General features: G+C 40.0%; 1 protein-coding gene and 1 non-coding gene across 2 annotated transcripts in view; both read right to left on the reverse strand.

The window, feature by feature from the left end:
• CCM2 (CCM2 scaffold protein) overlaps positions 1 to 23290 on the reverse strand; it is a gene marked incomplete at its 5' end in the record, with an annotated part of 48056 nt that overhangs the window by 7899 nt on the left and 16867 nt on the right. Inside the window, 2 exons of the mRNA XM_045286292.1 lie at positions 1783 to 1966; positions 2437 to 2520. Coding sequence (XP_045142227.1) covers positions 1783 to 1966; positions 2437 to 2520 — 268 coding nt within the window. The remainder of the gene's footprint in view (positions 1 to 1782; positions 1967 to 2436; positions 2521 to 23290) is intronic.
• LOC115868163 lies at positions 754 to 860 on the reverse strand. The gene has a single exon (XR_004045450.1). It is a non-coding gene; the product is annotated as a U6 spliceosomal RNA (small nuclear RNA).

The raw sequence follows: 23290 nt of genomic DNA on the forward strand, positions 1-23290 counted from the left end.
CATATAAAATGTTTTGTATTAGTTTGATCAATATTAAATCACCATTTTCATACAAATGGCAGCCGCACACAGCATGAAGGGCAAGCAAAGGTGAGGGGCCTGCACTCCGCAGGGCCGGGGCACAGGGTGAGTGGTGCCACGTGCAACTGAGTGTGGGTGGCAGTATGTCTACGAAGACAGGAGGGAAGTGATGAACCTACAGGGACAGCAAGGAGAAGGGTTTCTGGGGACCCAGTGAGGGTGGTGGTGGGGGGGGGCTTGGTATAAGGGAGCTGATGTCAAGGATTCAGGAAGGAAAAGAATGTTCTGAAAATGACTGTGGTAGCAATTACACAATACTGCTTGATGTGATTGAACTATGGGATGATATATGTATTAACTCCCAATAAAATGGTTTAAAAAACATGAGAATGAGTGTGCAAGGCAGCATACATATGAATGCATTGCAACAGTGTATGAGTGAGCAGAGTGAGTAGGAACAGTGGGTGAGCATGTATGCACCAGAGTGAGTACCTGCGTGTATGGGGGGGGGGGAGAGGGGGGGGGCGCGTCTTAGTTATTACTGCAAACCGCAACAAGAACTCCCCGCACCGTCTCACACACCACTCCAGAGTAAACCTCTGTGGGGTGCGATGCAGTGACCCCATTAGATTCCTAGGCCAACCAGTGCCTGTCAACTACCGACACTAGTGATCATATGTATGGCTTAAGTAAAAATAATGAGAGCTCAATAGACTTTACTTTTTTTTTTTTTTTAATATGGAAGGTTTCACGAATTTGCGTGTCAGCCTTGGCCAGGGGCCATGCTAATCTTCTCTGTATCGGTCCAATTTTAGTATATGTGCCGTTGCAGCCGGCACGACTTTTTTTTTTAGAAGGGTGTGGATTCCCAAACAACTGTGACACTCAAATGGAAAAGCAATTCTCTCTGTACTCAAAAAGGCCAGGCTAAGCCTCCTATGCCTTTTAGAAATGGGTGGCTTCCGGCTGAGCCCAGGAAAATGCTCTGTGACACCAACTTCAAACCCAGGACACTAATGGCGTGCAGCATTTTCCCTGTGTTCTTCTGTGAGTTAACACTGTGGTCCAAGGCCTGATGACAGTAAGCTCTTCCTACTGAGCTCATTCTCTCCCTCCTAAACATTCCATTACCTGCTTTCCTTAGAAACATCGACAGATGCAGAGAGGGAGTGTATAATGATGATTTTATATAGCGGAGGAGCCAAACTCTACCTGAATGTTCACGGGGATAACAAGTTGTCTGTTCTGACGCTACCACAAAAGAAGTATCGGGCAAGTCAGCCAGGGGATCCCTGAAGGGCTGCACCTACTGCAGCGCCCCAAGCTCGGAGAGGGGTGTGTGTGTGTTAACCAACCTTCCCCTCTGCTGGGCCTCACCAACAGGCAGGCACCGCTGTCCCTGTGCTTCAGTCATGGGTATCACAGGAGGGCTCTAGTGTGGCCTCGGTGGAGCTGGAGGCCAGCACATCTGGGCAGAGGATGCGAGAGTGATTTGTTGACACCAGCCCCAAATATTTGCTACAAGGGGCTGAGTGAGCTGGATGACTTTGCTCGGTTCTACTCCTGGGCCAAGGCCTTCTGTAGCCAGGCCTTGGAAGAGAGGGTCAACCCAATCTGTTAAGGGTACTATCCCCTTAGACCCCAGGGATCCAACCTCGTGCCATAAAAGCTGTCTTGACACCTTCATTAGATCTGTGGATTAATTCCCAGGACAAGGTCTGGGTTGCTTTTACCTCGTTAGCCCACCTTCCAGTTCTGTACCTGTCTTCAGGACCACCAGGTGCGCCGAGTCATCCCGGATGTAAGAGACAGCAGCAATGTCATGAATGGGGACCCTGAGGATGATGTCTTCCCCATCTCTCCATGCCAATTTGACATTGTAGGCAGAGAGGCTGATCACGGCATCGTGCTCTGGGGTCAAGTGTCCAGGAAGCTGGTGGGCCCTCTGGAAAGATCCGCAGGTCATCAGAAATGTAGAGCCCTGGCTGTGGCTGCGGGTCAGGGCTCCTCACCCCCCGCCCCCACAAACACTCGCTGGTTGAAATCACCGGGTCAGTGCTTATCTAAGTATAATATGATAAAACAAGGTTGTTCCCAGCAATGGTCTTCACGCCATTTCACCAGGGCTGCAGCGTCGAAAGGGTTCACGGGATTCTTATGGAACTGCCTTGAGAGTCAGCTCTCTAGCATGTTGCTTGGAAAAGCTTGAAAATCTAAATTCTAGAAACAGCCCTTAATCATATGCAGCAGGTAGTGGATAATGTGAATATTCAAGGTGAGGAACACTCTTAACGGCTAGGAGCAAGATGTGCCAATCCTATGCTAAAATTGAACCACCCAACCCAAATATGAGGGCCCAGGAAAAAAGCACAGAGTAGGCCAAAGCACAATATGGAGTTAAGAGAATAGGATTACCTTTGCATTGTCTATAAAATGCAGAATTTCAGTCCTACTGGAAGGATTCAGGTATCCTGGTATGGAAGTTAACTGCCCTAAATACTGAAAGAGATTGGGAAAAGAGTAGCATGAGAGATGGAAGACCAGCCCAACCACATCCCCAAAGTTAGAGCTGAGATACACCGTACGGCCCTGAGCATCGCTGGTCTCTGTGCTGCTAAGCAGCACAATTCTTGTCTAGAAGTGTTTGCTTTCTTACAGAAATGTCCATTCCCTATTACACAGTATTGTTTCATAGAAAATGTTTGCAATGAGCATGTCAAGATTAGTTTTAGTAAAACGTGGATTTCTACTAATATATCTCAAAGTCCTTTAGTGTGAGCAGTCACCCAGGCAGCAAATTACACAGTGCCTGTTAAGTTCACATATACTATCTAACACACACGTGCACACAAATAGTAATATTTTTATTGGATTAACTTCATCCCAAGAACACCCTTCAGAGAACTGGCATATTTAGCTATTAAAAAGGGATAAAGTAATATTTCCATCTAGGAAGTACGTGACAGACAGACATACTTCCTTCTGACCTGGCTCTCACCAGGAACTTGGCAAGACAAAGCAATGGGTAACAAAGGGACTTTTTTAACTCATAAAGATAAGGACCATGTCTATAAACACTGAAAATTGTCATAAAATACTACTGATTATCAGAAACACCGTAATTTCAGAGATATGGAAAATAATCAGTGACATATTAGCAAGTGCTCAATTACATTATTTAATTAACAATCCTAGAGCTTCAAAAACCTCTTCCAAAAGTTTCAAATGTTTTAAGCTAGAAATCTACATAAAGGTCACATGCTTTCTGACATTTATGCAAATCAGGCTTCAAAACTGTAATTAAATAATGACTACAGAGGAAGATCCAACCCTGAAATTGTAAAACATGATTAGAAAATCGGGGGGAGGAGGGGAGGTCTAAATTTTATTAAAGAAATCCCACCCGCTACATTCCTGATTTGTGGTCATTAATTCTTTGCTTAAATACTTTTGAGTTACACAATACGTTCTGAAGTACTCTATTCTAATGCAGGACAGCTGCCATTCGAGGAAGTTGAATGTTCTGGAAAGTTGCTCTGGATTGATCCTCTAGTCGTTCCCATCTGTACCTTTGGCTCTCTTTTTTGAGCGACAGTCTTGACTTTGTCTTTCACTGGTCTATAGAATGTTTAATGTTGACTGTCATAGTCTTAATTTCCGAGAGCTATTTCTTTTCTCCAGGTTTCTCCAACTCCTTTGAAGCATCCTGTTCTTATTTCATGGGTGTTATTATTTTTTACCCCTCTGGGGTTTTCCATAGACAGGTATATATTTCTCAAGTATAATTCACATACAGTGAAATGCATGTTATCTTACAGGTATCATTTGGTCACATATAGACTGCCAAATAACCAACAACCCCTTAAGATAGAGAGATTTCATAATTTACTACGGCAGAGACTGATGAGTTGATTAGATCTGGCTTTCCACTACCATTGGTAATTTGGAAATATGGTTGTAGGGATTATTGAATTACTTCCTGGAGAGTTACAGTGGGGTCCCAGTGTGACATACTTTAATTAAGACTTAAATGCTACAATGGGTGGTCCTCTGGAAGAAGTGTCATATATAAGATGCATGTACTTTGGAGGAGGTACTTACTATCTGGGTGGTGTAATAGTTACAAGCTGGGCTGCTAACCATAAGGTCAGCAGTTTGAACCCACCAGTCGCTCCAAGGGAGGAAGATAAGGCTTTCTACTTCCGTAAAGCGTTATTGTCCTGGAAACCCATAGGGGCCATTCTACCCTGTCCTTTAGGGTCGCTGTGAGTCAGAGCTGATTCAATGGCAGTGAGTTTTTTTTAATCCCCTTTTCAGTCAATTCCCAGTGCTAACTCTCAGAAGTTACCGTTATTCTGATTTCTATAACTACATTTTAGTTTTTCTTGTTTAAGAACCAAGTACAACTGGAAATCTATAGTATATATTCCAGAATCTAAATATAAACAATCAACTATACTGCCTCTAACTAAAAACCTGTACAAACCCTTCTTTACCTCGGTGTAGATCAAAACATTACTATACTTATGTTGTAGCTGCAGCTCTACTGAATTCAACCCGTTAAAAAGCAAAGTCTATGAAAATAATAATAATCTATAACTTATCAAGGGTTTATGAGGGCGGGTGGGTGGGCGGGGAAGGGGTAAAAATGAGGAGCTGATATCAAGGGCTCAAGTAGAAAGTAAATGCTTTGAAAATGATGGCAACAGATGTACAAATGTGCTTGACACAATAGATGAATGTATGGATTGTGATAAGAGATGTAAGAGTCCCCAATCAAAGTATTTAATAAAATGGCAAAAATAAATAAAAATAAAAAGCAAAGTCAATAAAAGAAAAGACTGATAAATGTGATTACATAAAAAGGAAAAAAAGCAAAGAAAATGACATATAGGAAGAAAGCATGTGAAACATATGACCACAGAAAAAGGGTTAATGTATCTAGTAATCACAAAACTCCTTAAAATGGAAGAATAATCCACCATTTCAGATCAACAAAGTTCAGAGAGCAGGAAGAGTTAGGAAAGAAACAGATGAGACTGAGAAACAGAGGAGTGGGTAACTTATGTTACATTGTAGAGATTGCAATCAAGGACATGAAACAAAATGTGCATCAATTGAGTTGAAAACTGATTTTGTCTGTAATCCTTCACCCAATTCACAAGGTGGGGATGAGGTGAAAATATTATAGTCCTATAGGAAAAAAAATGGGCAGACAGCCTAGGAATAGAGGATTCATCATACACTACATGAAAATGGCCAACCTTAATACTCAGTAATAAATTGATAACCCACCACAAGTTCTAAGTGATCTAAGTTCATTATTTTGCTAGGTTGTTGTGTCTGGTTAGCTTCCTTTAATCTATCTTGCTTTATAATTCAAGAAAGACTTGCCAGAATTTATTATTACACAGATGCGGCAACAATTATTCTCTGATGCTAGCATTTTCCTACATTTAAAGAACATTCTGTCCACCCTTCATGTTTTTTAAAAAAATACTGTTTTGATGTATGGATTTTTGTTTGAAGTGAAGTTGGGTGTGATTCCTTGGTTACTGATCACCAAGAACAAAATTCAACACTCCAAATGAAGACAATAAAATTCAAGATCTCTACAATGAATCCAATGTCCAGAACAAAACTAAAAATTTCTAACATATTTAAAGACATAGTACAATGTGACCTGTATTCAAAAAAGAAAATCCGTCAATGGACACAAATTCTCAGATGATAAGGAGTCATAATTATTAAAATGTTTTCAGTATGTTAAAGAATCTACAGAAAAAGGTGGCTATAATGAGAACTTCCAAGAGATTTGTAAACTGTAAAAAGATAATACAATGGTCTCTCAACTGAAAAACTCACTGCTATGGAGTTGATTCCTCTAGGGCAGCGTAGAGCTGCCTTTCCAAGCTTCCGAGGCCGTTACTCTACAGCAGAAAGCCCCATCCTCCTGTGGAGTGGTTTCGAACCTTGTGGTTAGCTGTCTCCTGCATAACTACTAGAACTGACAACTACCGTAACTGCTGTATTGGAGCACTGCCCTGCTCCAAAATGTCCTCATCCTAAATCCAAAAAACCTGCGAACAGGATCATTTACACGGCAGAAGGGACCTTGCAAATGTCTTTTGATTAAGAATACTGAAATGCATTTTCCAGTAGACCAAATGTAACCCCCGCCCCCCACCCCCACCACGTCCACCCCAACACACACCCAAACATGACTCCACGGAGTCATGGCGACACGATGTGTACACAATAGAACTACTTCATAGGCTTTTCTTGGTTTTAATCTTTATAGAAGCAAATTAAGAGGCCTCTTCTTCTGTGGCACTATGGGATGGGTTCAACATGCTGGCCATTCAGGTGGTAACCAAAAGCAAACCATTTATGTTTACCTAGGGACTAGAAGATAACCACTAAATCTACTCAAACGGACCCTAGGAGACAGAGTAGAACTGCTCCTTATGGTTTCCATAACGGCATCTTTATGGGAGCAGACAGCCTCGTCTTTCTCCTGCAGAGTGATGAGTGTGCTTGATGCACCAACCGGTTAGCAGCCCAATGCTTAGATCCTTTGACTATAACCACCAGGGTTCTTAAATGTAGACGAGGGGGAAGAAGTTCCAGTTCTAGAGAGATGCAAGAGCAAGGCTCTGCCAGCTATTGCTGGCTTTGAAGAAGGGAGGAGGTCATGAGAAGAAATGTGGGCAGTTATTATTACACACCGTATATACTCGAATATAAGCTGAACCGACTATCAGCCGTGGCACCTAGTGTTACCACAAAAACTGCATTAAAAATGTGCTGAAAAAACTCGGCTTATACACGAGTATATACAGTATGTAAAAGGTTAAAAAATGGATCCTTTAGTATCTTCAAAAAGGAGTGAAACCTTGACAAATGCTTGATGTTAGTCCCATGATACTCATTTCAGACTTCTGATATCCAGAAGTGTACGAAAACAAATTCCTACTGCTTCGCTGTCATAATTTGGGATAGCAGGAATAGGTAATTAATACAGACAGGGCAGACAGCAGACGTGACATAAGGTAATAAAGTAATAAAGTAACAGTGAACTTGAAGACAGCTACAGCTATTGTTTAAATGTTTAAGTGAAAGCATGGGGACAAAAACAAACAAACACAAAGCAGTAGGTCTCATTGAGCTTTGGGACAATCTAAGTGACTTATTGGGAGTTCCAGCAGCCGAAGGAAGAAGAAAAACCATCAGAAGAAATAACATCAAAAACATCTCCAGATATTATTACGAAGAGCAATGCATTGGTCCAGGAAACCGAGATATCTCCAAACCAGTTAGCCTTTCCCAAGCATATCACACCACACTCAAATAGCATGACAGCTGATCTTCCATCACAAACGTCACAGGACAGAAAAATCAAAGGGAAAAAACCACACACAAAACCTGTCAACCTGGCTTCTGTATCTTTCAAAAATAAAGGTGAAAGGCATTTTCAGGCACACAAAAATGAAAAGACTTTATCAGTTAATTGACACTAAAAGAAATGTCAGAAGTTTTTCATGTTCAAGAGAAATTATCCCAAGAAGAATAACAGAAATGGTAACGAAATGAGCATGACAGACTGAAAAACAGACTCCCAAAGACGCCAGGTTCTATTTCCAGGACCTGTGGAAAAGGGGTCTTTGCACATGTGATGTGATTAAGGTACAGCTCTTGCATAAGGAGCTGCTGTTTCATAATCTCAGTGGATTTCATTGGATTACCTTTCCTTGGAATGGGTATGCGTTTGGATATCTTCCGGTCAGGTAACTTTTTCAAGTTTCTTAGCAAAGACTACTGAGCGCTTCTGAAAGTGTACAGATTTGTCGAAACACCTCAGCTGGAATGCCGTCAGCTCCTGGAGCCTAGCTCTTCACTAATGCCTTCGATGCAGCTTGGATTTCTTCCTTCAATACAATCAGTTCTTGATCATCTGCCACCTCCTGAAACGGATGAACACTGATCAGTTCTTTTTGGTATGGTAAAGTTATACTCTTTGCATCTTCTTTTGATGTTTCTTGCATCGTTCAATTTTTTTTTGTCCATATGGCCAAACACCAAACCAACTGCTGACGAATTAAATCCAACTTGTAGAAACTATATAGGACATAACAGAGTAGAACTAACAAAGTGTTTTTTCTTTCCCTTCATTTTTTTCTTTTTCTTTCCCTCTCTTCCTTCCTTCTTTCTTTGTCTGAAGCCAATAGAATATCTATTGCCCAATTCAGGCAAAATAACTGAGTGATACCATCAGGTTTCATGGAAGGAAAGACTTTGGGGTATAACATTCAGCTAGAAATCCGTTCTAATCAGATTCATCCCACTGATTCTAAAATATAATACTATACTCCATTTTTAAAAACAGAAGTATTTTAAACCTCAAAATCAAAATAAAATGCATTTATTAGTATGCAAACTATTCTTGAAATTTAAGAGTGAAATAAAACAGTAAATGCTATGGGCAAGAAGGAATCCTTGAAAATTCTTCATCTATATACCTATGACTTGAAATTAGATGTGTATTATAATGTGCTGTTGAATTGAATACATCTCATGACCCTATCAGGACCGATTAGAACTTCCCCATTGGGTGTCCCAAGGGATTGTCAGGGCTCTAAATAGTTACAGAAGCAGGCAGCCACATCTTTCTCCCCTGGAGAAACGGAGGGGTTCAAACTGCCAACCTTTCAGTAGCAGATGAATTCTTCAATATTGCAACCAGAGGCTTAAAGTCTTTGCTTCTTTCAGCTTAATCAATGCCACGCGTTTTAGCTGTCTAGCTCCAGATCTTCGCACACTTCACTGTAATACCTTAGTGTCTTGAGACACTCTTTAAAATCTTTCAGCTCTTCTACTCCATCATTTCTTTCTTTCATCTTAGCTATACGACGTTCAAGAGCAAATTTCAGAGGCTCTTCTGACATTCATCGTTGTCATTTCTCTTTTTAATGAGCTTTTGCTTTCTTCATCTGGATGATGTCCTTAGTGTCATCACACAACCTGTCTGGTCATTGGACATTAGTGTTCAGTGCTTCAAATCTATTATTGAGGGCGTCTCTAAGTACAGGTGGGATATACTCAAGGTTACTCTTTGATTCTTGTGGACTATTTTCATTTTCTTCAGCTTCAACTTGACCTTGTATGTTCTGCAGTCAGCACCTGGCCTTGTTCCGACTGATACTGAGCCTCTCTTTCACCTCTCTCCACAGATGCAGTCCATTTAATTCCTGTATTAACACCAGTATTCTCCCTGGTGAGGTCTAAGTGTGTAGCTATCATTATTTTGTCTGTGTGTGTGTGTGTGGGGGGGCATTTCTGAAAAAAAAAAAAAAAAAAAAGGTGTTTCTGACAAATGTTGATCTTGCAAATTTTTATATGAAATCTCTGGGATTATTTTTGCCAAAAAAAACATATTGTCACAACTACTGATATGTCCTCTTTATTTTCAACATTTGCATTCCAATCATCAGTAATTATCAATGCCTGTTGATTGCACACTTGAATTTCAGACTTCGGAAGGTAAAAATCTTCAATTTCATTATCATTGACATGATGCATCTTTGGTATGTGGTTGGTGCATGAATTTTAAAAATAGTCATATTAACTGGTCTTCCTTGTAAGTATAGTCTATCATTGGCAGTTTTGAACTTCAGAATAGATCTTGAAATGTTCCTTCTCTGTGACAACTATGACAGTACTCATCTTCAGTCTGTAACTCCCAGTATGGAATACCATGCGACTGATTCAAAATAGCCAGTATCAATCTACTCCAGCTCAGTAATGCCTACCTATGATACCAATCTTCAATCATTTGTTCCATTGCGTACTTTGTACAATGTCTAATCTCTCTTGATTTATACTCTTGTACATTTCATATTTTTATTACTAGTGGATATTTGCAATTCTTCTCATTTTGTGTATAAATATAAAATACTATTATTGTTTATTAAATTCTTTAAATGTCGATTATTTTAAAAGCAAAGATAATGGATCCCGAGGTTTATAGTATGAAGTGTGTATATATAAATATATATACTATAGTTTCTACTATGATCATATAATGTAGAAGCAATATATTACAATAGCAGAAAGGGAAGGAGTATTATAAGTGGAATTCAATGTTATAAAGCTTTTATATTATAAGTAAAGTGGTAAGATAGAAGGCAATAAGTTAAAAATGCAGGCTGTAATTCCTAGAGTAATAATAAATAATACAAAGAAGTATCACACACCAAAAACAGAGGATACAGAATGGAATGCTAAATAGTAAGCGTATAACACCCAATCAAGACAAGAAAAGAGAAACAAAGAACGGAGGTGAAAACCAGAAAACAAATATTAAAATGATACAAACAAGTCCAACTACTGAATAATGACATTAAATGTAAAGGAACTATATGCTCTAATTAAAAAGCAGAAATAATCAGACTGAATTAAAAACAAGATGTAATCATATACTACTTATAACAGATACATTGTTTAGTTTTTTTAATTGTGTGGAAATTTCAGACTTTCAGAAAAGTTGCAAAAATAAGAATAGTACAGAATACCCATATATCTGTTTTCCAGATTCACCCCTCTCTCGCTGCTGTCGAATCAATTCCAACTCACAGTGATTCTGCAGGATGGGGTAGAACGGCCCCTGCCGGGAGATTGTAAGGCTCTATGGCAGTAGAAAGCCACATCTTTCACCTATGGAGTCATTTCAAACTGCTGATTTTGTGGTCAGCAGCCCACTGCGTAACCACTATGCTACCAGCAGCTCCCACAGATTAACCTCTTTGTGTTATCATTTATACCTTCTAGATAAATTTTAAAAACCCTGCATACATAAAAACATTTTTCTCAATTTGAGAATATTTACATATTATGGCCTTTTATCCATAACTTCTTCCATGTGTATTTCTTAAGACCAAGACTATTCTTTTCCATTAACTACGATCCGCTTGATAGACTACTTGATCTAATCAACACAAATAGTCCAATTTTATCAATCAACCCACACCCAATGTTGTCTTTCAGAGCATGTTCTTTTTCCTCCCATTCAAGATTGGTCTAGGACCCGATGCTGCAGCCAAGTTTTGTTTTCCTTCTTTCCTCTGACCCATTTCCCACAGCCTCTCTCACAGTCAATACCTTTCTAAGACACGAGCACTTGCCCCTTAAAGGCAAAACACCAAACACTCCACACTTTTAGTATCTGATGTTTCCTCAAGAAAGACTGATTCTGCATTCCCAGACCAACGTCTGCCTAAGAAGGATGGTGCCTCTCTCATCTGCAGCACAAGAGCTCTTCCTCAGAGGGAGGCCATTTCGATTACTCATTAAGGCATCATCTGACTGGGTACTTTTTCCTTTGCAACAAAGGTGCCATTGGTGGGGTGGCACTGGAAAGCCATACAAATATTCTGCTTCTCCTCGGAACTTCCACAGGTGACACACACCTGAACTCTAGCGCTCCCTCAGAATCCCAAGGGAAGCAGGAACACGCCTCTATCTACTTGACCGCTTTACTATTGGTATGGAATCATGAGTTACTACTTTTCGGTGGCTTATAATGAATTACTGTCCTTAATCATCTGGTACTCAATTGTCAAAGACTAGATGGTGGAAGGCTTTCAAACTGTCTATCATTTGTTTTTGTTTGTTTTTTAGTGTTTCCCCTTTAAAAATGTGGTAAAAATCCATATATCAAAAAAGATGCCAACATAGCAACTTCCAAATATTCAATTCAATGACACGGATTACATTTTCACCATAGTTTGTACCATTATTGCTCTCCTTGTTCAAACTAGTCCACCATCGTTAACATAAACTCAATGACCCTACTCCCTGCAGAAAAGCCCGAACTCCTCCTTTCCATTACCCTCCTAGCCCTAGGAATCTGGTGTCCCTATTGGTTTGCTCATTTCACCTAAGTGACAGCATGCAGCGCTGGCCCTTCAGTAATGACGATGCTTTCAATGCTCAGGTCTGTTGGGGCATGCATGAAGACTTCACTTCTCTTTATGGCTAAGTAATATCCATCACAGGTACTTTATTCATTCATCTGTTGATGGGCATTTCAGCTGTTTCCACCCTTGATAATAAGAAGAGCGCTACAGTGAACACTGGTATGCAGGTTTATCGCTATCATTTTTTGAACATGTCTTGACTTTCTGGCAAAACAAGTTATTCCAGGATCATCTTATATCTATCAGGCCTAAGTCATGGAACCATCCATTTTTCCAAGGAGTCCTGGTCACCTTTAGTGAGGAATGGTATTGAATTTTAATTACAATATAATCTGTACACAATACATTATCTTAAATATATAAATGAATTTTGACTAAGGATCCACTTGGGATTTATAATTATGAGTAGTGTCAGAAAGAGATCTAAGAGAAAAAAAAAGAAATAGATCTAATTTTACCTTTTTCTAAATGGCTGATTATAGGTTACTCCAACATACCTTATTTAAATACTAAGACCATCTTTCCTAAGTAATTTGAGGCATTATCTTTATTATATGAAAAATTTCAAATGCAGTTAAGATGTATTTCTATTTTATTCAACTGGTCAGTATACAACATATTAAGTTTGGTATTTTTGGGGGGTGGGGTATCCAGTAGACCTAATTCCCCTCAAAGTTCTTCCTTCTTAGTATTCTCATAGTTAATCCTATGTGCTTATCTTTCAATATGATATTTTAAGGATCAACTTGAACACACGCTGAAAGTGAAGACTGGACAAGGGTACGGCAGGCAGATAATAAGCCTATGAAAGCTCCCAAGGTTGCAAGATGAAACAGTGACATGGAGCATTACCAGTGAAAAGGAAAGTCGACTGATAACCATGAAAGAGGGTTGATCCATCCTTCAAACTAAATGTACATAGATCTAATAATAAACCAACCAAGCAAAACACTGCCATAGTCAATTCTCATAGCAACTCTTTGTAGGTCCCTGAGCTTGTCTATCTTTACAGGACTAAACTGCCTCAACTTTCTTCCATGAGTGAGTAGTGGGTTTGAACCAATGACCTTGCCATTACCAATTCCACACTTACTCATAGGGCCATCAGGGCTATGTATCTAATAATGGAGCTTCAAAATATTTGAAGCCAAATCTGACAAACTAAAAGGAAAAATAAAATGCACAATCATAGTTGGAGATTTTAACACTTCTTTCTCAGGAGTTACACAACAAACAAAAACATTTTTAAAACAACATATAAGACACAAAGTATATACTAATGAAGAAAAACAGATTAACAATTGTTGAAGCTAGGTAAATGGACAGGCATTCATTATAATAGTCTTTTAAAGTCTCTGTTTACTTAAAACCACTTAACTATAAGGAAAAATCATTACCACCAAAAGTGGAACTGAGATAAACTACTGTTTTCTGTTATAAGACATGTAATACTATTTAAACCATTTTTTAAGGTGGATAATATTAACCACGAACAATAATCTTCTAAAGGATTTCTTTTTTAGTCTCCTACTGGGGTTATATGCCATTTTAGGATGTGCCCATTAATTTACAGTAATCTTCTTTCAACCTTTTTTGGTTTTTTAGTTTCAGTCAGCTATTTTTTACAACATGTTAAAATTCTCATTATTTCCATTTTGGTTGTTCTGTTTCCACTAATCTAGTTCCTCTGTCCCCTCACATCCTGATCTCTTTGTTGTAAAATAATTGTGGACCCTTTAATTCTTGGAGATGATATCATTAAAAGAGCACAGTACTTACAGGTGTTCAGTACTTTTTGAACCAAGCTGCAACTTATTGAGTTCCTAGGTAAACTTAGATGTTAGTTTTTATTCCAGGTTGGAAGAGTATCTCAGGACAACAGTCCTAGGGAGACCTCCAGGCTTAACTAACCCAATAAACCTGTTTGTTTTAGGAACTTGAGGTCCTGCTCTGCATGTTTCTCCTATTAATTCAGGGTCCACTGATTTGTGGCCCTGTTTAGAGTGGTTGGTAGTGGTAGCTGGACACCACCTCATTTAGGTTTCAGGGTAGAGGAGACTATGGTTCGTACACACCAGGGGTTAGCAAACTTTTGGGACAGAAGAGCCAATCCTGTTTCCACACAATTAAAAAATTATTTAAGAGCTTTAAATATATATATATGTATATATATATTTAGCTTTAAATATATTTTTACAAACAAATGAAATCACCATTATCTGAATAAGATCCTTTAAAATTTTTATAAATGATACTAAGATAAGTGTTATTTTCATTTTGCTTCAGAGTCACATGTATTGAAAAAAATCGCAGATGGCTCACAAGCCTCTGTTTGCCTGCCCCTGGTACAGAATCTGCCAAGCCAAACTCACTGCCTTCGAGCCGATGGAGACTCACAGTGACCCTCTAGGACAGGGTAGAACTGCCTCTGTGAGATCCTGAGGTGGTTTTGAACTCTGGACCTTGTGGATCGCAACATAATGTGTACCCACTATGCCACCAGGTCTCCTATGGTACAGACTATAGGTTCCTAAATTTGTCTACCTCCCCCTTTTTAGAAATGAAAGTGCTCAGTGCTACTCTGGCAATTAAAAACTATTGTACTGTAGTCCATAATGCTGGGAAAAGAGATATCTGCCTCTGCAGCGCCCCAGGTTGTTTTAGCACGTCCCAGGAGGCGATATGGTCTGTTCTGGGAAATACTGATGTAGACTACTAGAACTACATAGACTGCTTTCTTCTTTGTGTCTGCGATTTCGTTTTTTCCCACCAGCTACCATATATACTCAAGTATAAGCCAACCCCAAAATCAGCCAAGGCACCTAATTTTACCACAAAAATTGCATTAAAAATGTACTGAAAAACTCAGCTTATACACGAGTATCTATGGTACGTAGAGCCCAAAGTTGTATCATAGATGGTGACTTAAAAGCTTTAAAGTCCCTAGACACTACTAATCAGGATGGAGAGCATAACTGTATGAAGTGCATGCTATCGGTTAACTGAGCTATTCCACTGAGAAAGACTACGGTCTTAAACCTTCAAACTCAGAAAACCAACCCTGCAGGGTGTTGGGTTATATTTTGAAAGTATCTGTGCTCCCCTATTTGAGTTCTTATCTATTTAAAATATTACCATCCAGGTAATGTAAATGCATATACATATATAAATATTAAAGCCTATAGATATACATACATGCAGGGGGGTCTTCAGAAGTTTATGGAAATATTTCACTGTCTTTTCATTCCACTTTGCTATAGACTGTGACATCTGTGCATTGACTATATACAAACAAATGTCCTGCATAAGAGGGAGGGCCAAAATAGCTGAAAAATTTCATTGTCTTTTCATTCCTTAGCACTGTTTTTGCTGTGTCCAAATATTTAGCTCTATTTCTATTCTCATTTGTTTCAAGGAATCTTTTGTGTTATTTCTCTGATTACTCGGTGGTTTTCAAGTAAAGTGTTGTTTAATTTCCATGCATTTTATTCTTTCAGGTTGATTGTCATGACTGGTTTCCAGTTATGGCAATGAGATCTGAAAAAAAATGGTTTGTAGTATGGTTTATTTTTTAATTTATTAATGCTTGCTTTATGGCCTAAAATACGATCTCTTCTGGAGTCAGTACCGAGCACTAGAAAAAATGTGAAATGTGCTTTTGTTGGGGGAAGTGTTCTGTATGTGTCTATGCGATCGAGTTGATTGTATTGTTTACTTCTTCTGTATCTTTGATGTTCTTTCGAGTTGATCAATATTTGCTTGAAAGCAATGTAAAGTCTCCCAGTATTATCATATTATGGTCTGTTTGTCTCTTTATTTCAATAAGAATTAGATTAATATTTTGATGATCTTTCGTTTGGTATGAATATATTAATAATGGTTATGCGTTCTTGTTCAATTAAAGCTTTCGTGATTACATAGTAACTGTTTTCTCTTGTTCTATCTTTTACTTTGATGTCTATTTAATCAGTGATTAATGTTGTTACTCTTGCCTTCTTCTGACTGCTGTTGGCTTGATACATATTTTTCCATCCTTTCATTTTTAGTCTATGTATTGAAGGTGCATTTCTTGTAAGCAGTGTACTAGAAATTCGTGTTTTCTTATCCATTCTGTTAGTCTTTGTTAACTGGTAAATTCAATCTATTTAGTGTTATTTTTTATACATATGGCTTTACTGACATCATTTTGTTATATGTTTTGTATATGCAGTTACTGGTTTCAATTTTCATGACAATTTTTTGTCAACAGTCAGGTGGGAAGGCTAAAGCTCTACTTCAGTGGTTCTCAACCTGTGGGTCGAACCCCTTTGGGGGTCGAATGACCCTTTCACAGGAGTCACCCGATTCATAACAGTAGCAAAATGACAGTTATGAAGTAGCAACAAAAATAATTTTATGGTTGGGGGTCACCACAACATGAGGAACTGTATGAAATGGTCATGGCATTAGGAAGGTTGAGAACCACTGCTCCATTTAGAAAGAAATGTGTGCAGGGCTTTCTGTAAGTGAAGGAGACCTGAAGGGTCAAGATAAGAGGAAGAGAGATCCACATCTGTTTTTGCAACTTTAAGGAACTATCTCCTCAAAAAAATATTCTGCCTCGTGGGAGGGGGGAGCGGGGAGGGAGGGGAAAAATGAGGACCTAATGTCGGGGGTTTAAATGGAGAGAAAATGTTTTGAGAAATGATGTACAAATACGCTTTACACAATTGATGTGTGTATGGATTGGGATAACAGTTGTATGAGCCCCTAATAAAATGTTTAAAAAAAAAAAAATATTCTGCCTCACCCAGCTTTGTGAAATAAGCTTTCAGTTCTCTCACAGTTAAGAGCTTGACCATTATCTTTTAAAACTGAAGATTTTCTCTTAGTGCTGAAAAGAAATGAATGAAACCATTATAAGCTGAATGCCTGCCCTTACAGATATAATGCCAAGAGCGCCGTGCATCCCTCACACATCATTCCCATCACAGCTCATGTTGGTATCACCACCTTTTTACAGAGAGAGCTCAGCAACCCCAGCCTAGGTAAGCATACTAGTTCGATGACAAAGCTGGAATAACAATTTCACCTATTAAAGATAACAAAAAAAAAAAAGATAACTACAGCCCTTAAATATCTTGTACCAGGGGTGGATCTGCTGAATGAAATCAAAGGTTCATGTGCCATTGTCTGCCTGGAAAGCCTGGGACTTAGATGGTGGTACCTGGGACTTAGACCATCAGTGTGTATTGTACAGGGCAGTGCAAAGGGAAGTACTTACTTAATCCCAAAAGTTACAGATTGAAGGATGGGAGACTGGGGTGGGGGTGTAGTAGTATGAGAAAAGCCCGAGTAGGGGCTTCTCAGATCACTAGAAGACTGAGAACCTCCCTCCTTTCAACAATTAGAGCAACTTAAGAATAAACAGTATATCAAACTACTAGCTTGTCATCAGTTAACAATCCAAATGTATCCATATGTCTGCTGTTAGGTCGGGCCTTTCGGTCTTATCTGCTGTAAACTAAATGTTAGGTATCAATATTCATTTTCAGCTTATTAGTTTGACCCTATGGTTTTATGTCCTAAAATTTTTAAGTTTTTGGTGAATATACTGTATTAAACTCAATGTAAAGAATACAAAATGTCAGCGCTAAACCAATAGGTTAATACCACGAAAAACAGAAAGGATCGAAGTTGTCAAGAATTGTGTCTCACTTGGATTCACAATGAATGCTCATGGAAGCAGCAGTCAAGAGATCAAATGACACACTGCATTGGGTACATCCGCTGCATAAGAGCTCTTTAAAGAGTTGAAAAGCGGGGAGGTTGATAGGAGGACTAAGGTGCACCTGATCCAAGCTATGGTATTTTCAATTACCTTATACGCATGTGAAAGTTGGACAGTGAATAAGGAAGACCGAAAAAGAATGGAAGCCTTTGAATTATTGTACTGCTGGGAAGAATGTTGAAAGTACCATGGACTGCCAAAGAACAAACAAATCTGTCCTGGAAGAAGTACAGCCAGAATGCTCCTTAGAGACCAGGACGGTGAGAATTCATCTCATAGACTTTGGACAAAGATCTTTGGGAAAGTTCCGTCCCTGGAAAAGGACAGCGTGCTTGATAAAGTGGAGGGGCCGTGAAAAAGAGGAAAGCCCTCCACAAGATGGATTGACGGTGACGGCAGCAATGGGCTCACCCGGGAGAGTCATTATGAGAATGGCACAGGAGAGGAAGTGTTTGGTTCTGTGGTACACAGGGTTGCTAAGAGTCGAAACAAACTTGATGGAACCAAACAATATCCTGTAGAGTCACTATTCTTCCCAGTTTCTATTCTAAACACATGCTCTTTACATCCAAAAGATATTCAGAAACACGGTCTAAGAGTGACTTATATGCCTAAATGATTTGCTGAAAGAAGAGCAGCTTTTGGGATTGTCTCTACATACGCTGAACGAACTGCTTGGGATCCCTTCCTAGACTCCGAGTGCAGCACATTATCACCATCAATATCCTGCCTTGCTTTTTGTCTCTCTCTGCCAATGACTACCATTAAGTCATTTCCAATTCATGGTGACCCTACAGGACAGAGCAGAACCACCACTATAGGTTTCCAAGGCTAAAAATCTTTAAGAGAGCAGATGGTAGTTTTGAACTGTTGACTTTGGGGTTAGCAGCCCAACTTGTATCTCAGGATGCCATCAGGTCTCCAGTCTCTTTTATTGTCTCCAAAATCGGGCCAATCGTGTTACAAACTCTGGCTCACAGTTCTACAAAGAAATCTCTGTTGAGATTTGTTTGGGCGTAAAATATTTATAATTATTAATAAAACTTTATGCCAACCAAAAATTATAGCTATCATCCTGATAAGCTTGCTATAATTCCAGACTGGTTAGGTCTTACAATGGCTGCCTTTGAGGAGGCAGATAATACTCTGTCTCTTAAGGGTGGCCCCTGGCTGATCTTAACCAACATCTAGTTTCTCATACAGTAAGTAGCCCAAAGCCCCATGAGCTAGTAAATTGGTGCAGGGTGCTATACTATAAACTAGCGCACACAGACGGGATGGGTATGATGTGACAGCGAGAAAGGAGGACATACTGAGGAATCAGTCCTGGGATTCAATTAGATTAAGATGACACACAGACTGTCCTGGCAGGCATCAACTAATCCCACCTCTGGATAGGCCTGATGTTATGCAGTGGTAAAACAGACCCAACGGTGCTGTGCTCACTATTTCATTAGGCTGCACACTGGACATGGAAGTGGGCCTGAGAATGGTATTAAATGGTTAAGTACTCAACTACTAGCTAAAAGACAGGCAGTTCACACGCACCCACAGGCTTCTCAGAAGACAGGTCTGGTGATCTGCTTCCAAAAAGTTACAGCCTTAACAATGCTGTGGGATATGCAGGGCCACCATGAGTCAGAATGGACTCGATCGCATCAACATCAAAAACCTACTGTCAAGGTGCAGCTTTCTACTTTGGGGAGGGTGGTAGGGTCAAACTGCTAACCTTGCAGTTAGCAGCCCAACACTTATGCAGGGTGCTTATGCCACCAGGAGTCCTTGTAAAGATAGGTCAGAAACCTTTATTAAGCACTTCTAAAGTGGTTATTGCCTCTTTAATCCTTCCCCCAAAGAATTCTGCATTCTTTGATATGCTTCAAAACAATAGTTTTGGCATATTCAAGCCACCCAAATCAACGTGCCTTTTAAATGTTCTTTGAGCTCTAGGAACAAGAAATCCAAAGGGGCAAAGCCCAGTTATAGGATAGATAGAATAAGGTTTCCCAACGAAGTTCTTGTAGGATTACCCTTGTTCCTTCCAAAACCAAAAAGGGACACTGAAATGGGGGGTGGGGGGGATATTCCTCAATGCAATTTTCCTTTCTTTATTCTCACCAATGCAGCTTTCAATTTTCTTAAAACTTCTTTATAATATTATTATAAGCCCCACGATCATCTGTGTCCTTTGAGAAAATATTACCCCTTTGCCGTCTCAAAAATCTGTCATCCTAACATTCTGAGCTGCCCTCTCTGCCTTGAGTTTAACTGGCCCAGCAAATTCTCTTAGAACCGCTGTTCTGAGTGGATTTTTTGAAGACACCCTAATAAGTTAAGTGTTTTACCAAGAGAATGTGTTTCCACTTGTCAACTGATCACAAAGACATGCCTAAATATGTTTTGTTTGTAATACACATATGCATTCATAAGCTAGAACAAAAGTAGAGCTATTTTTAACTTACCTGCATATTGAGTCCAACTCACCTTCTCTATGACGTCTACTTACTGACCCTGACTGGTGAGTTTCCCATCTGGGCTTGAGGGAAGGGGCAGAAGATGTGGGACAGAGATTGCTATGTAGATATACTTAGGACCTTTGATTCCTCAAATTTTTCTAAACCCTCTCAGGCTGCAGAAATGGCCCATATCCCACTTCTTGGAAGATGACGGCTTCAAATAAGACACTGCTTGCTTTTCTTAGGACCTACTGCCTGTCAGCTAAAAGACCGGTCAGTAATTGGGATCCAATCTCAACATAATGTGATTTTGACTGGGGAACTGCTGGGCCTACTAAAGGCAAAGCGGGACTACATGTCAAAGACATAAGATCCGTATAGCGTATGCTGACAGAAATGGGAGGGTATGCCTGGCAGTGCGTGCTAGATAGAGAGATGAGGCACCAAGGGAGATAAAAGTGTGCTTGTCTACACCAGGACATTCTCTGTGACACAGTATGTAACAACCTGCAAAGCACTCCAGAGACAGTTCTAATGGACTGTTCCTATGGGTCCCAGAAGTGTGACAAAAGTAGATAAACTATCGAAAGACTCAAGAGAAGGGGTATGCTAGATTGGAGCTACTACACAAGAAAGGAAACCTACCAGCTCACAGTGCTCCTTGGGAGGCTCAATCAGCACTCCATTTACCAAAGCAATAAGGAATGTGCTAAATAAAGTGGCAGACATCAGTATCACTGAGAACTTCGACAGGTGATAGTGGAGAAAATATTAAAGAACCATGTCCCCAGTAGCAGTGAGGAGAAAAGGATTCTGGAAGAGCCAGATAATAGCAACAACTTCCAGGATCAGAGTGAGTATAGTTCTTGCAATAAGCAGCAAGAACCAAGATTTTGAAGATGGTTCCTAAAACAATGGCATTGCCAGGGGCAAGAGGACCATTAAGAGGACTGCTTAGTATATAGTAACAAGTTTATTCGAATGAACAAGATGAAGGCTGAGATCAGCTTCTCCAGTGAAAGAGCACCCTTATAGTATCCAGACCTGGAGTAGTTCCCAGGCCCAGAAACAGTGATTGAAAGAGAGGTCATGTCCCATAAAAATGGAACAAGATAAGGGGGTCTTCAAAAGGTACTTGGAAGTTTTTCATTATTTTTTTAATGCAACTTTTCCACAATTTTTTTGAAGCTACTTCATATACACAACTATGATGCTCCACTTCTTTCCAAAAGGAGTTCCAGTCATTAATTGGGTGAAAGCACATGGGGAAGAGGGAATTCTTTTGAGGACGGTTTGTAGCTGAAGGGTCTGAAAAGATACTGACCAAAACTCCCACAGGGACCCACCCATGAGGGTAAGTTATAGAGCTCGGGTGACAGATGGAGTCCAGGCTCAGGCCTCCCTCACAGTGTCCACTGAATCAAGACCCAACTGCTGGTCATTTCCCCACTTTCTGAATAGTTAATGGGAACGTACATACTTACCAGTTTATAGACTCGTCAATTTGGTCTCTGACCTGCAGGACTAGAACTTAAGTAGAAAAGGCCAAGTGGAAGCCTGGGTATACAAGCTGATATATTTTAATCCCTTTGTAGGAGGCTCTCAAAAATGGTGAGGGGAAATCTTCCCAATGTGCAATGGAAAGACTTCATACTCTCTTGAGTGCAGAGTTTGCCTTACAGAGTGGTGAAAATGTCAGTAGTGAAAGGCTTAGTTAGTTGTCCAGGGCATAGAAAGAGAAAAATGGAAAAGAATAAGGATGCCTAGACATCTTCTCACACATATAGGTGTGATAACAAATTTCAATGCTCACCAGAAATCATTCCCTGCAGAAGGGGCACTAAACAACCAGGTGGTATAGATGATTTGATCAGTAGATGTCACGTGTCTGTCCCATAGCTTATATGACTGACTTGTGAGCAGAATGATCCTGGTGACAAGAAGGGAGGCCACGCAACAGGGACCAACTCCTGCCAAGATTACAGACACTGCTGAATGCTGGACCTGCCAGCAACAAAAACCAACCCAGTAACCCTAGTAAGGGCTCACTCCTTAAGGAGACCAACCAGCTATTAAAAAGCGGAATACATTGAGATTCCTTCACCTTTGCAATAGAAAACCTTTTTGCCCAATACTGGTATGTACTCCAGATGAGCTTGTCTTTCCTGCCCATAATGTCTTAGTCAGCACCACTACTACCAAGGGCTCATGGAGTGTTTGATACGCTGACACGCTACATATCATCTTGGGACACTGAATCCCATCTGTAGTAAAGGATGTACAGTGGCAGGCATATGACCGTGGAATTCAATAGTACTATTAAATTCCCTATTATGTAAGAACTGCAAGCCCAAAGGTGATATTATGAAAATATGCAGTATTTTCATGATGCGATGAGGGGACTTCTTAAAGTTTATTATTCAAAAAAAGCTGCATTTTATTTATTTGGCTTTCTGACTCTGCTTGTGCCTGCAACACTTTCACACGGATTTTCTGCTCCACAGTACGGAAAGCATGTCTTGGACACATTCCATCTTGGACATAGTACACATGGGACCACCACAGGCCCTGCTGACAGGTATTTTTGTTTTGGACACCCTCATGAGAACTTTAGGTCTCACAGCATGAAGTCGGCCTGGACACCTGCCACATGCAGATGTTGGTGTTTTACCAGCCTTCTTTGTATAAAGGTTAGCAATCCTACTGCCAAGGGTTCGGGACAGCTTAGTTTGGTTAGCTTACGCCAGTAGGTCAGATGCTGACCCATTTGGAAATGCCTCTACAGCGTGTCCCCAGAAGAGGTCTCATTCCATTTTCCCTGAATGTTTAGAAGCCTCCTCAAACTTCTTGAGTCAACAGTCATTAATTGTTATATCCCGAGATGTAGAATGGATGATCTTGGCTCATCATCGCTCCCATGACCCACTTGGGGAACTTGTGCTTCTGGCCTCAACGTGAGGCTCTGTGGGTTCTGAGGGCCTAAGTCAGAAAGGTAAAACTTCTCCTACCAGGAAGACAGAAGGCTATCTCTGAACTGAAGAACGACAGATTCCAACTGGTCCTTCTGA

The sequence above is a fragment of the Echinops telfairi genome, unplaced genomic scaffold (assembly GCF_000313985.2).
Source record: "Echinops telfairi isolate 266 unplaced genomic scaffold, ASM31398v2 ScPeMD7_7;HRSCAF=31, whole genome shotgun sequence".
Lineage (NCBI taxonomy): Eukaryota > Metazoa > Chordata > Mammalia > Afrosoricida > Tenrecidae > Echinops > Echinops telfairi.